Genomic DNA, 15,146 nt, shown 5'->3' on the forward strand with positions numbered 1-15,146 from the left:
CCTTCTGCTGGTGCCCCACCTGTGACCTCCTACAAAACAGCATCCCCGGCTCTGACCCACCCAGGTGGCATGTGCCTCTTAATAGCAGTGGCTTAGGCCACTGTGTTTACTCTGGGATGGCCTCAGTCACCCGCCTCAGGCCCACGCGGCCAGCGGTCCTGAGCCTCCAGGACGCCAACAGGAAGCACCATTTACGGGGCAGATTGGGATGCAGGGGAGAAAGGGCCCCGGGGGAAAACAGAAGATGGACAGAGGCCACGTCAGTCCCCGGCAGGGTGAGGTGAGTCAAGGGTAATGACCAGGTGGCTACTACCAGAGACCCCTTTTTAGTGGTTTTCAGGACACTCTGAACTTGATCTGTCCTATAATATCAGGACCAAAATACTCCTTGGCTCCTTTTCTCCTCCATCATAGACTTTTAAGGTTAGAAGTACCCTAGAAATTATCCAGTTCAACCATCTCATTTTACAGATGAAGAGAAAGGGGCCCAGAGAGGGAAGGCACTGGCCCAGGGTCAGCCAGCAGGCAGCCTGGAACCTGGGGCCCGTGGCCCTTCAGATGCCCCTCTCTTGCCATCTTGCTGGAGGGATCTCCCATTTCCTATCCCTTGGCCCCTTTTCTAATGTAACAAGAGAAATCTCTCTAATGGACAAATCAGTTACTATTCCACTTGCCTAAAACCTTCCCTTACTCCCCCACGGCCCTCAGGTGAAAAGACACCTGTGAGCTTTCCTCCTGCCCTCTTGGGCCTCCTCTCCTGCTCTCTTTCCCCTGACATATTGGTGTCTCACGCTCCTGAACGACCTGTAGCCTCTTAGATGTGCAGCGCTCTCCCCCATCTCTAATCCTTTGCACATCCTGTTCCCTCTGCCTTTAACACTCTTCCCAACCCTGATGCACTTGTTTGCTCTTATTTAGGTTTCACATTAGATCTTGCTTTTTCCAGAAAACCTCCCTGGCCTGCTGGCCTCCAGGGTTTGGGATCCGCATGAGGTTCTCTTGCAGCAACTCTGAACTGTCACGATCCATTTCACTGTCACTTTCTCTTGCTGCCTGAGAGCCTCTAGGATGCTGCTGTCACCTTCATGCCTAACACAGAGCCCGACCTATAGCAACTGGTCAATAAATATTTGTCACCCAAACAATCATCAGTGTCTGCCCTTCTAAGAATGGCCTTCCCTTCCCCGATGCAGTTTTTTAAACGACTTAATTTTTTAGAGCAGTTTTAGCTTCACAATAAAATTGAGAGGCAGGTACAGAGATTGCCCATATATTCCCTGCCCCACACATGCACGGTCTCCCCCATTATGAACATCTCCCACCAGATGGTACATTTGTTACCACTGATGAACCGACATGGACACGTCATAATCACCCAAAGTCCTTAGGTGACATTAGGGTTCACTCTCGGTGTTGTATATTCTATGGGTTTGGACAGATGTATAATGACATGTATCCATCATCATAGTATCATCCGTAGTATTTTCACTGCCCTAAAATCCTCTGTGCATCCCCATGATGCATTTTAAAGTTTGTCATCAAGCATGGCTTTTGCCCACAGGATTCTGGGAACCACAATTTCTGATTCCCCAGTCACACCATGCACATTCATGCCTCTGTGTCTTTGCCCATGCTGTTCCCTGTGCCTGGAATGCCCTTCCCCAACGATCCTGTTTATGAGACCCCTACTCATCCTTTAAGACCCATCACTTGGGGAATTCCCTGGTGGTCCAGTGGTTAGGACTCTGCACTTCCACTGCAGGGGCCGCAGTTCCCTAGTCGGGGAACTAAGATCCCACATGCCATGCGGCGCAGCCAAAAAAAAGACCTATCACTTCTGGGACATTTTTCCTGACTGACACCCTCCATCCTGGCTAGGTGATCAATTCCCCCTCCTCATCCCCCCCGCACCATTCTCCAGGGCTTCCCCCAACCAGGGCCCACATCTCATGATATTGTGATTATATTTTTTTGTATCTGTCTTCTCCACCAGTCTGTGAACCTGCACAGGACCAGCATGTCCTCTCAGTGAGGCAAGACTGGAATACAATTCAAATCTAGAAAACTGAAAATGCATCAGTTGTATTATACAACAACTGAAGAAAGATTATGCTAACGCAGAATTCCCCAAAACACTAGTGCCATAAAAATTCTCCCTGCTGCCCCATCTCCCAACTAATTTTATGGTCAAATAATTTTAGGAAATGATGTAAATATATCTCTCTGGTAGAGATTCACAGTACACACTCATTCCTTAATTTATTTTTTTCATATACAGTTAATGAGCACCTAATATGTGCCTGGGTCTGTGCTTGGTGCTGGAGCTACAGCAGTGTGCCAGTTTTTAAGAAAAAATTTTGCTTCCTTTCTCCTGTAACTTTGAACTTTACTGGTTCAGAGGCCTTAGTTCTCAAGGAGAAATGGTCCCACCAAGTGATACAACAATGGTTCGATTCAACTGGAAGTGGAAACAGCCACTTAGCCATTTTGGCACCTTATGCCACTGAAACAACAGGCAAAGTAGGGGAATACATTTCTGGCTGGAGTGAGGGATCTCGATTGCCAGGTGGAAATTGGGTTGCTGTTACTGGGGAAAGGAGACGCTGTATGGAACCCAAGGGGGTTCTCTAGGGCACTTCTTAGTACTTCCACTGCCAATAGTAAAAATGAATGCAAAACTAAACCAACCAACGAAACAATCAAAAAAGGCAGGACCAGTAAGGATTCAGACCCCTCAAGGATGAAGGTTTGGGTCGCCCTACCTGTTAAAAAACCAGACCAACTGAAATGCGGGCAGAAAGCAAATGGAACATGGAATTTATAATAGAAAAAGGAATTTATAAGTATTGACTACAGCCTCATGACCAGTTATAGAAAGAGGACTGTATCGACGATACAGCTTTTCTTCCTTGCTTGTATGTTTATGTATAACGGTATCTATATCATTTATCTATCTACATATTTGCTTTTATTAACTAATTTTTTTTCTCTTCTTTCCTCTTTTCCCCTTAATATTTTATAGGAAGATTCTTGGCAGTGGCGTGTAGGTTGTAGATTAGGCAGGACTGTCAAGGGATAACATCACTCAAAGACGGATGCAACGTCTTTTGGGTTTAAGGTCTCCCCTCTCCGAGGAGGTGGTGAGAGCATCTTTGTATTAGTAGGAAGGATAGTTGCAACTTGTAATACAAAAAAGCATAAACGTGTTATCTTTGCAGCAGAGAAGACTGTGTTTGGATGCTGAGCAACAAAAAGCAGTTGATGGGGCCAGTTATGAAGCAACTGACTCTCAACTCCAGACCTACCTTTCTACACTCTGCTTGGCGATGCTGGGACTGGGACCACGTGGAGGATATTTCCCCTTTGCCAGCTGGCCCCCAGTCAGGTGCCTCGAGGCAGACAGAGGGGGAGGGGACACGCTCTTTCCTGTTTTGCTTGTTGTTCTGGTCAGTGTCTCAGCAGTGGCCTTTCGCTTCCAGTTTCCAGCTTTCCCCACGCTCCTAGAATCAGCGTCACTGTGCTGTCTCTCCAGAGGCCCTCCTGGGCAGCGCCCCCTCCTCACAAGTCTGGGATGCAGCTCCTGGTTGGGGGGGCCTCTATCAATCTACATTCTAATAACCCAATCTCTTGCTTCCCCACCCCCCCACAGTTTTGAGGTGGTAGCTGCTTCCTGCAGTTACTTTCTCTGTCACCTCAATGTCTTCCTTTAGATTTTTCAGCTCTCCAGTACTTACTTAACCAATTTCCTGATATTAAATTCTTTGTTTTTCTGACTGGACACTGGACAGGTACAAGTGGAGACAAGACAGACAGAGGCCCTGCTCTCAAGGACCTTACCGTCTAGTGGGAGAGGCAGACAGTAAGCAATTCATTACACAAGTGAGTATTTAATTACAGTTGAAATAAGTGCCGGGAAGGAAAACTACAAAGTATACCAGCATTTAAAAGGTCCTGAGAAGCCCTTCAGTAAGTAAAACTGCTTAGTATTACTTAACTCAGTATCTCCTTAGTTGATTTGATCAAGAAACTTCATGGGAGCCTATTTATATCCAGCAGAATTAGTGTTCTATATAGTACACTCTGTTAATGGAAGATGAGAAGTCAGAGAAAAGTGCCAGGGACTTGGAACACAAGCATTTACCGTGTTCCCCCAGGAGCACCCAGTGGGCGAGGGGTATCTCAGCTCCAGGATTCAGCCACAACATCAGCTGACGATTCCCTTTGCGCTTATTCCAGCACCGCAAGGCAACTTTCTGATCATCATTGAATTACTGAGTAAATTTCCCTACAGGGAGTGGAGACACTCAGCAGCCAACCCAGGCCTTCTGGTCTACCTGGCAGTTTCTTTCTCATTACACAGCAGGGTTTCTTGACTTGGGTCTTTAGGGGAACCATCAACCCCTTAAGACTATACGAAAAATGCATATGTGTGTGTGTGTGTGTGTGTGTGTGCGTGTGTGTGTGTGCGCGTGCATGCGTGCATATGTGGGCATTTTTCTATGAAGAGGGTCCGTAGTTTTGGTCATTCCTAGTGGGATTATGACTCTAGAAAAGAGAAGGGTTAGGAATCACGGTGTTAAAGGAAAATGTTCTTGTTCTTATTTGTACATTGAACCTCTTGCAAGTTTGGTCACTGTAAGTGACCTTCTCAGTCTGATCAGCTTGTGTTCACTCACCAAACTGAGGTTCTGGATCCTCCAAGGTACTCCCCAGGCTGAGGGGCCAGCAGTCATCTTGGACCACATGGCATCACTCACTTTCCAGGCCTTTACCTGTGCTGGTTCCTCTGGCTGAAAAACCTCTCCCCACACCTTAGGGTCTACTCCGCATCATTTTTTGGGTCTCAGGTTAGCTATTTCCTTCTTGAATCCTTCTCGGAATTTCCAGTTCTGGATTAGATACCACTTCTTTGTGCTCTCACAGCATCACTCCCACCTCTCTGGGACCCCATTCCCATCTCCACTACCCCCCACCACCATTTAGGGCCATGTTTTTCCCTTTCATTATGCTTATTCCATGATGCAATTAACTGTTCATAGTACTTGTCTGCTATTTGCCAAACATAAGCGCCACGAGGAAGGGGCTTGTGGCTAGCTTTGGTGCCCAGACCAAGCAGAGGTCTAGCATACAGCAGGCACTTATTAGCTGCAGGGAAGCATGCAAAGATAAGTACTTGAATCCTTTCAGTGCTACACATGTGCTGTCACAGTTAGACCACTAACGTCCTTTGCCCTACTCTGTGACTAAGTATAGACTTGTCAGCCATGAGAATTCCAAAGAGTGAAACATTCAGACAATCAATTTTTGTCAATTTTCGGACAATCAATTATTGGCAAAAGCTTCTTTCTCGCTAAATGCATGCATGTGTGTGCACACGTGTGCACAAACCTACATGTGATCAGACGAGATTGGGCACGTTCAGGGTGGTATGGCCATAGACCAAACCTATGTGTGACGAGAGAAGAGAAAACATGTGCCACATACCTGCATTTCTCAGAAAGCGATTCTTATAGTCCTTGACAATCCTTGTGGTCGGGTTATAGAAGCCGTCTCCGCAGTCATAACAGCCTGGAGGGATTTTTCTAGGCGGGTCCATATTGGTGAGTTGAGAGATACCTTGAAAGGATATCATGGATCATTAACTCACCACCAAGGCCAAACCCAGTCCCAACCTAAAGTCCACTTTTGGCTGGTTGCTCATGTGACAATCCGGCCCCATTTCTAGACCACACACTCCCTATCAGGGTACAGAGCAAAAGCACCACAAACAGGGCCCCAGAGGAACTTCCTGAAAATGGCTCCATGAGTAGGGTCTGGGAAACTATGTTTCTTGCATTCCTTGGCTCATGGCCATGCATCCCTCTGACCTTCACTTCCATCATCACATCTCCTCTCCCTCTGCTTTTATCATCACCTCGTCTTCTCTCACTCTGACACTCTTGCCTCCCTCTTATAAGGACCCCTGTGATTACACTGGGCCCACCTAGATAATCCAGGATAACCTCCCCACTTCAAGATCCTTGACTTAATCACATCTGCAAAGTCCCTTTTGCCATGTAAAGTTAACACATTCATAGGTTAACACATTCATTCATAACACATAACACATTCATGATTAGACGTGGACATCCCCCTATCTTCTTCCCTTGACCCCATCCTCTATTTCTAGGGACACCATGAAAAGGGCACAGGTTCTGGAATCAGAGAGACCCTGAGGATGTGTCAGAGTCAGCCACATAGCTAGAAAGGCATTGTCTGGGAGAGGAATGGCATTCAAGGTGTGAGCAAAGGCCACAAGACATGAGCCTTCATGCCTCGCTCAGGAAGCCTTGTGGAACAGGGTGTGTGTAAGGAAAACAGCAGGAAAGAAACGGGTCAGGTGGGCAAGGATCAGGTGATGAAGAACCCTGACCAAAACTACCAAAATAGCTGCCAGGCATTGTGCTAAGTGCTTGACTCCTACTATTTCGCTTAATCCTCATAGCAACCCTGTGGTCCCATTTTACAGATAAGAAAACTGAGGCTCAGAGAGGTCAAATAATTTACCCAAGGTTAGATACTGAGCTCTGCAGCCTATACATTAAGCTGCTGATATCAGGGGAGGAGAGGGCCTGGGCACCGCCTCCCAGGACTGGGGACATTGGAACCACCAGGAGGGAAAGAGGAGTCGGTGTACCTTTAAGGTCATAACCCCTGTGTGTTGTCTCTCTTGGACGCTGAGGCCTGAGGAAAGGAGATAAGGTTGGAATAAGTAACTTCTTGGTTTCCTTCTACTAGTGGGTCTGTAATTCCCTGTCCTCTGGACTGAGGGCTGGATGCCTGCCGAGCGCAGCGCCACACTCTCAGCTCAGGGTCCCACACACAGCGGTGCTCTGAGGTTGGCTGACGAGGATAAGCAGGTACACTATTGGCTGATGGTTACTGAGGGCACACTCCACGCCAAGCGCTTCACAGCCGTTCTCTCCCCGAAGCCTCCTGCCAAAGCCCATCTCATGGATGCCCAGACAGGAGAAGGGCAGCCTTAACCCTCCCCCCCGGCCCTAACAATGCCTGCCGCCGAGGCTGAGAGGGGGCTTTTGGAGAGGTGAGCAGAGTGCCGAGGGACTTGGGAAGGAAGTGCGTACTTAGGATAAAGCTGCTGAGCCAGGAGCCGCTGGAGGAGAAGGCGTGGCGGCAGGAAGGTTGTGCGCTGCCTCAAGACTGGCAGAGACGCAGCTTTGGCAAAACCTAAGCTGTGCTTGAGAGCTGAGGGCCTGAGGCCAGGAGCTCTTTGCCTACAGGCCTCAGCTGGGGTGAAGAGCTCATGACAAAGTCATCGCTAAGCCAGGGGGAGCCATTTACAAGGTTCTCCAGTGGCTTCCAGACTGGCAGCTATTTGAAGGCAGAGACTGTGTCCTCGAAGCTCCCGGTCCCCCGGGGGCCCAGCCAATGTCTGCCACAGAGCAGGTGCTCAGGGAACGTCTGTGAACATCATTGCTGTAACTACCCTAAGTGCGCCCATCACCTCCTACTGTGATGTCAATATTATTGTCCCTGTTTGGTAATAACTCTTTACTGAGCACCTCGTATGTGCCAGGCAATGTGCTAAGCACTGCGGACACGGAGCCTTTGCTCTCAAGGAGCTCACAGTCGGCTCCTCCTGAGAGGTGCTCACGACAGAGCTGGGGGAGTGGATCACGGCTGCTCTGTGATTTCTCATGGGGAGCGCTTGCCTAGTCTGGGAATTCAGGGAAGGGTCCCAGGAAAGGGGCATTAAGCTAAGACCTGAAGGGTGGGAAGGAGTTATTTGGGTGAAGTGAGAGGGTTAGAGCATTCCAGGCAGAGGGAAAGGCAAGAGCACGGTCTCTTGGAGGAGCAGAGAGGACATACGAGAAGGGTAGGGAGCGAGGGATGAGGCTGCGGACCTCACAAGAGCCAGAGAACGCGGGTCATTTTAAGAGTGTGGAACCATATCTTCAGGGTAGTGAGGAGGCGCTGAAGGGCTGGTGGCAATCAGATTCACGGTTTTCAAAGATGAAAGTGACCACAGAGTGGAGAATGGCCCAGAGGGGGTCAAGTGTGGATCTCAGGAGATCAGGTAAAGAAGGGCAGAGGATGGAGGTCTGGAATAGGGCAGCGGCAGAGAGGATGAAGAAACTCAACTGGGCACATGGCGGTGCTTGGTAAATATTTGTTTAATGAACAAATGGATATATTTTAGAGGCAGAATCCGTAGGACTAGGTGATGGATTGCACACGGCGGTAGGAGGAGGCAGGATTAGGCTTATCTCGGCTGGGGGTTGGCGGGGAGTGACAGTCTCTGGGGGAGCAATCCTTGGGGGAGAGGGAGCTGGTGAGGAAGGTAATGAACTCAGTGCAAATTGAGGGACAACCAAACGTAGGTGTTGGGGAAGCTGGATGCAGGAATCTGAGACTCAGGGATTTTCATTTCAATTAAATGAAGGCTTAAAAGTGAATCAACTTGTAGGAAGAAGGCACAGAATGATGACAGAAGAGGGCCTAAGCCAGAGAGCCGTGGGGAAGCCCAAAATTAATAATTAAGGGGAGGAGGAACTGCAAAGGAGACGGGATAGAAAGAAAGTGGGAGAGTGAGGTGTCAGGAAAGCAAAGGGAGAGAAGGAGTCTCACCGGGTCCATTATCTGATCCAGGTCACAAAGCCAGGGTTTGCACTGACTGACTCCGACTCTGACTGCTTTCTGGAGGTTTCTGTCCTCAGGGAGGTTGAGCTGCCCAGGCTCATCCAGCTACTGGGGGGGAATGCTAGGACTCCAACCCTGACCTTCCAGCTCTCTGCTCTGTCAACTACACCACATTATCTCATGTTAGGATTTTTTTTTTTTTTTACAGTTTGCAACGTCATTTTCCCACATTTGGATATGTTGCCTGGGCTGTGCTGAAATCTAGCCTCTTGAGGTTCAGCTGACCTCACACGAGTCTCACAAACACAGGACGAGCCCCTTAAGCTGCCAGAATCCAGACTCTAGCCCTGATGTCGCCCTCTGTGATGGAACTCGATTTTTGAAGGGACGTAGCGTGATGCAGGGGACCTCAGAGAGGAAGACATGGGCTCCCGTGGGAGCTCTGCCACTGGACACGTGTTTGGACTACGTGGACTCAGCTTCCTCCTCTGTGACATGGGACTAGGAAGGCAGACATGGCAGGGTCATCTGGAGACTCTGTGAGACAGGGATCATAGAGGGCCTCACCCGGCACCCGATGCACAGAGCACACGCTCCATCGGTGCTGTTCCACGTCGGTGCTACAGCTGATCCAATGAATAACAGCAGCTGAGAGGTACTGTGCACCTACTGCGTGTGCAAGACACTGCTGTAAACACTTTATACGAGTGATCTTATTTACGAGACACGTGGGGTAAATGATGCTATTGTCCCATATTGCAGGGGAAAAACTGAGGCACAGAAAGGTGGAGGCACTGCCCTTGGTCCCCGGCTGGTACAGGGGAGCTGAGGTTTGAGGACTGGCCTTTCTGATTCTAGAACCTGGCGCTTCTGCATTCTGTGACCCTGCTCCATACTACTCTCCTTTGGGTGGGTTACTTCAGTGGGCCACAGCCCATTTATTCAGAACCGTTTTTCACCTTCCTCTCCATTTGGGTGTGAAGGGAAAGAAGGGTGCCTGGGTACCTGCAGGCTTCAAGCCATAGCAGATCTCAGTGTAAAACCTCCGATCGTAGCTGTCACAGTAATGCCAGTTCTCAGCATCATACTGCAGCCCGTCTGAGAAGGTGTACGTGCCCTGGAAGATAAGGAGCACACACACAGGTCTGAGGAACCCACAGCCCACTCACCAAGAAGGACGAAAGTCAAGGGAAGGGGTGGCTTTTTCATCGCCATAGAAAAGAAGGGATAACTATCACAGCTATTACGGCTGCGGTGATTAGGAGGAGTGGTTATGAAGTCCTGGCACCCAAAATACGCAACTCACTGTGTGACCTTGGGCAGATGACCTATCCTCGGTAGCCCTCGGTTTCCTCCTTCGTCCAATTGGAAAATAATGCTGTATATTTAATAGGATTGATTCAGTGAGAGTCAGTGAGATAGTACATGAAAAGCATTTAACATAGGGCTGGCATATAGTAAACAGTCAATAAATGTTACTATTATTCTTTTATTATTATCATGGCTTGAAAGTTCAGAGCCCTCAGTCATGGCTCTTTGTCCAAACATGTACATTCAGCTTTTGCTGCCTTAGTGCTAAAGGAAGCCTCAGGATGCAGACATCGCATTGGCCTGGGCATCAGGAAACATGGGTGGAAATTCCAATACTATTAATTCACTGGGTGACCTTGGGTAAGTCACATCCCCTTCCTGGGGCTTAGATTCTCCAAGCTGTAAAGCGAGGAGTGTTTCTTAACCTTTTTTTAGGTCATGAGCCAGCCCCTGTACACACCCATAATCCCATGAAAGTTATAGATCCTTTTCCTGGAGAAATTATAGTCACATGTACACAGAAGCTTTTGTAAATAAATTGGGAGATTTCATTGACTCCCTGAATTCTACTTGTGGCCCACAAATCCCAGGCTAAGAACTCCTGACTTAGATGATTTCTCATGATAGTAAAGGTGGAGTTAACACTTACTGAGTGCCTACTGTGTGCCAGGTACTGAGCAGACTGCTCACATATATTGCCTCATTTATTCTCATAACCGTCCTAGGAGATGCCTGGTACTCTCGTGGCCGGTGGAATCATGGTCCCCCAAAGATGTCCACGTCTAATCATTGAACCTATGAATGTGTTAACTTTACATGGCAAAAGGGACTTTGCAGATGTGATTAAGTCAAGGATCTTGAAGTGGGGAGATTATCCTGGATTATCTAGGTGGGCCCAGTGTAATCACAGGGGTCCTTATAAGAGGGAGGCAAGAGGGTCAGAGTGAGAGAAGACGAGGTGATGATAAAAGCAGAGGGAGAGGAGATGTGATGATGGAAGTGAAGGTCAGAGGGATGCATGGCCATGAGCCAAGGAATGCAGGCAACTTCTAGAAGCTGGAAAAGGCAAGGAAGTGGATCCTCCCACAGAGCCTCCAGAAGGAATGCAGCCCTGCTGACCTATTGTAGACTTCTGATGTCCAGAATCATAAGATAATAAGTTTCTGTTGTTTGAAGGCACTGAGTTTATAGTAATTTGTTACAGCAGCAATATGATACTAATACAACCACTGTCCCAGTTTATAGACAAGAAACCTGAGTCTCAGAAAGGGGAGGTCATGGGCCCAAGGTCACACATTTGGTGGCATAATAGGATTCAAACTCATCATGGCCTGTCCAGGAGCCCTTCTGGATCCACAGGGAGAGGACTCCAGAGCCCTGAAGATCAAGAGGAGGGAGAAGAGAGTAGCAGAGGGGGAGGGCAGGGTGTGTGTCAGGGGGGCTCTTCCTGTCTGAGGCTTTCCCCTCTGCAGACTCCCTCCCCAGCTGATTACCTTTACGACCAATCCTTTCTCCCAAATGGCATCGTATCGGCTCCCACTGGGGAAGTACAAGGTTCCTTGGCCATGAAACATGCCGTCCTTCATTTCCCCAACATATTTCGTTTCGGTAGGGAGGATGTATTCGGCTTCCCCCTCCATCCTGTAAGGACAAAGGAAAGTCACTGAGCCCCCATGGCAGCTGGAGCATCAGAGCTGGCGGGTGCAGGAGAGCCAGCAGGAACCTCAGGGTCCTCGGACGTTATTGTCCCAGCAATATTCTGCTCAGAAACAAAATGTTTGTTTCCCTCAAAGCTCAAAAGTAAGAGGGGCTGTGTGTTGAAGGGGATGCAGGGTTTGGTCTATTTGTTCTCCCTCTCTCTCAGGTAGGGACTGTCCTGGAGTTCACACTGCCCCTGGAAGCCCCCCTTGGGAGGCCCAGAGAGGGGAACAATGCGTCCAAAGCCACACAGTAAACACTGTGAAGCAGAGATGGGGGCCAGGTTTCCTGGTAGCTGATGCTGGGTCTTCTCCGTCCCCCACAACCAGCCTACCCCTGCCCATTGCGCCATAAGTAGGAAACTGGGAAAAGTATGAAATTTAGATAGGAAACAGGAATTTGAATCCTACTTCACCATGCCTAGATATATCATCTTGGAGACCTTCCTAAACCTCTCTGTTTTCCTTCCTTCCTTTGTTCCTTCCTTTTTTCCAAGAAATATTTACAGAACACCTGCTATATGCCAGGTGCCTTGCTGAGTCTAGTCTGTTGGATACAATACTACAGACACAACAGTGATCAAGGTAGATGCAGTCCTTGTCCTCGGGGGGCTCACAGTTCAGTGGCAGACACAGTTTAGCAATTATATAATGCGTGGTCAGTGCCATGCAGGAGAAGACAGGCCCCTACCTGAGCACGGGGCAGGGAACCAGCTGGACCACTTACTTCACGTGTGAAATGGCTGAGATTAATGCCCAAGATTAACCCAGATACTGGTAACAGTTTTCCTAGTAAAGGCCTGACATATAGTGAGTGCTTAAGAAATATGCTTTCATTCATTCCTTCATTCCTTCTCCATTCTTCCCCACTAGCTGGTATTTACCTCTCCTAACTCTGAACTTCTTTTTGGTTTTGTTTGTACCTCCGTTGGACGCCTTGCACTTCCTGCCTTGCATCGTAATTGTATACTTCATCTCCCCTATTTAATCAAAGCTTCTTGAGAGGAAGACCTTGGTATCCTCAGCTCCTAGAATCATGTTTCTTTTTTTTTTTTTTTTTTAAACATTTTTATTGGAGTATAATTGCTTTACAATGGTGTGTTAGTTTCTGATGTTTCTTCTTAAATAGGTGCTCCTGAACATCTACTAAGTAAGGAACGAAGGAAACAGAAGGGCCAGTGGACTTCCTGAGTGGATGACAGAAGTTGCCGCTGTGACAGAGGCCCCAAGCAGGAGAGCACTGTGGTTAAGGCACAGCTTCTGAGCCGGACAGGCCTGGAGTCCAGACCTGGCTCCACCTCTCCATGCCTGTGTGACCTTGTGTGACCTCCACCTTTCTAAGCCTGAGTTTCTCATCTGTAAAATAGGGACAATGATGACACCCCTGCAAAGTTGTTGCGTTAATGGCTATGAAACTATAATAGAATGCCTGACGTACAGAAGAGCTTAAAAACTATTTTGCTTTTACTTTGCTGCAAGACACAGAAGGAAAGAGAACTCCTCTTCTTCTTTTTTATTTCTTTAAATTTTTTTTTTTGGCTGCATTGGGTCTTAGTTGTGGCACGTGGGATCTTCGTTGAGGCATGCGAGGTCTTTCGTTACTAGCGCGTGGGCTTCTCTCTAGTTGTGGTGTGCGGGCTCCAGGGCGCATGGGCTCTGTAGTTGTGGCACCCGGTTCCAGAGTGAGTGGGCTCTGTAGTTTGCACCGCGCAGGCTCTTTAGTTGAGGCGTGCAGCTCAGTAGTTGTGGCACGCGGGCTTAGTTGCCCCGCGGCACGTGGGATCTTAGTTCCCTGACCAGGAATCGAACCCACGTCCCCTGCATTGTAAGGCGATTCTTTACCACTGGACCACCGGGGAAGTCCCTCCTCTTCTTCTTTCCTCTACCTCTTTGCTTGAGATCACATCTGTCATTTCTAAACATAGTCTCCGTCTAAACCCTTCTCTGAGATTTGGCAACTCCCTTTTTTTTTTTTTTACTGCGAATTGGACACTATTATTCATACCATCTACAGACATCTCCAGCCCACCCCAAACAGAACTCATCCTCTCCTCCGCCAAAGCAGCCGAATCCTCCAGGTTCAAAGCCTGGAGGTGGGCTCTGGGCTGGGATTGGAAGCAGTCTCTGAATGGGACCAGGAGCCAATCAGTTGCCAAGTCCTGGCAATGAAATCGCCCAACTTCTACATTTTTCTCTTTCCTGCAGCCCCACTGCCTCTGCCTTGGCCCAGAGACCTGGTGCCTCTTACCGAGACAGTGGCAATGGGCTCTGACCTGATCTCCCCACCTCCACTCTGCCTCCCTCCATCCCTCCTTCCATCCTTCCCTTCCTCCTCTCCCTCTCCTTCCCTTCCGTTTTTTCTTTTATTCATTCAAGGTGGAAAGCCTTCATTTTATATATGTATTTTTTTGGCCGTACCACGCAGCATGTGGGATCTTAGTTGCCCCACCAGGGATCGAACCCACGCCCCCTGCATGGGAGTGCGGAGTCTTAACCACTGGACCACTAGGGAAGTCCTGAAATGCCTTCATTTCAAATTCAAAGTAAATTAGAAAGAACAAAGAGAGCTACTTTATAATGAAGACATCAATCCTTAACAAGGATATGATAACCATATCTCAAATATTATTCATCCATTCATTCTCTTATTCATTCATGTGGCTAACATTAACTGAGTGTGTGCCAGACAGATGTACTATGAGGAGGGATACACAGATGAAATAAATTAGATTTCCTAATGCCCAGAACTACCAAGGGTCTAACAGTGGCTCTTCCCACCCACAGAATTGTGCATGGTATTCAAATCTCTCTACGTAAGAGCACAGCCCCTGTCTAGCTTGGGCTCCCACTCTCCTCCAGGCACATTCTACACTCCAACCAAACTGAACTGCCTGCTCTTTCCCTTATAAGCCCTCTGAGCTATTGCTCATGCTATTCCCTTTGCCTAGAAACATTCTTCACCTTGCATCTCCACCCACCTAGATCCTATCCAACCTTCAGGGCCCATTTCAAATATTGTCTCCTCCATGAAGTCTTCCAGGACTGCTCCAACTAGATGCATCCTCTACAGGGGCTCAGCAGCAGGGGTCTATAGTAGAAAGCACATGGGCTCTGAAGTCAGATCTGGTTTTCATCTCTGCTCTGCCAAATGCCAACAAGGTGACTTTGAGCACATTACATAATTACCTTGTGCCTCACTTTTCCCATCCGTATAATAGGGATGATTATATCTATCTCTTAGGGTTGCTATGAGGAGGGAAATATTCAAGCAAAGCCACTATCTGAAATTATCTTCTCATATATCTGTTTGTTGGCAGTATACCAACTAGACGAAAGCTTCACAAGAGCAAGGATCTTGATATTTTTAATATTCTTATCCCTATATCTAAGACTGGCATTTAGCAAACACACATATATACGGGTATACATGGAATGGATGTATCTCAGCTCTGCTGTTTATTAGATATGCGTCCTTGAGCAAGTTACTTCACTTCTCTG

The 15,146-nt window shown here is 48.1% G+C and overlaps 1 protein-coding gene across 6 annotated transcripts in view; it reads right to left on the reverse strand.

Moving 5' to 3' along the window:
* The window catches only part of MORN5 (MORN repeat containing 5), a 34,815-nt gene that overhangs the window by 19,238 nt on the left and 431 nt on the right, over positions 1–15,146 (reverse strand). For 2 of the 6 annotated variants that reach the window (XM_082467899.1, XM_082467898.1), the window contains exons 2-5: positions 11,445–11,592; positions 9,646–9,757; positions 6,677–6,723; positions 5,485–5,616 (exon numbers count right to left, since the gene is read on the reverse strand). In XM_082467899.1, coding sequence (XP_082324025.1) covers positions 5,494–5,616; positions 6,677–6,723; positions 9,646–9,757; positions 11,445–11,592 — 430 coding nt within the window. In that variant the 3' untranslated portion in view covers positions 5,485–5,493. The remainder of the gene's footprint in view (positions 1–5,484; positions 5,617–6,676; positions 6,724–9,645; positions 9,758–11,444; positions 11,593–15,146) is intronic. The other 4 variants (XM_082467895.1, XM_082467897.1, XM_082467896.1 and 1 more) reach the window with 3 other exon arrangements.

The sequence above is a fragment of the Balaenoptera physalus genome (assembly GCF_965194825.1).
Source record: "Balaenoptera physalus genome assembly, chromosome: 7".
Classification (NCBI taxonomy): Eukaryota; Metazoa; Chordata; class Mammalia; order Artiodactyla; family Balaenopteridae; genus Balaenoptera; species Balaenoptera physalus.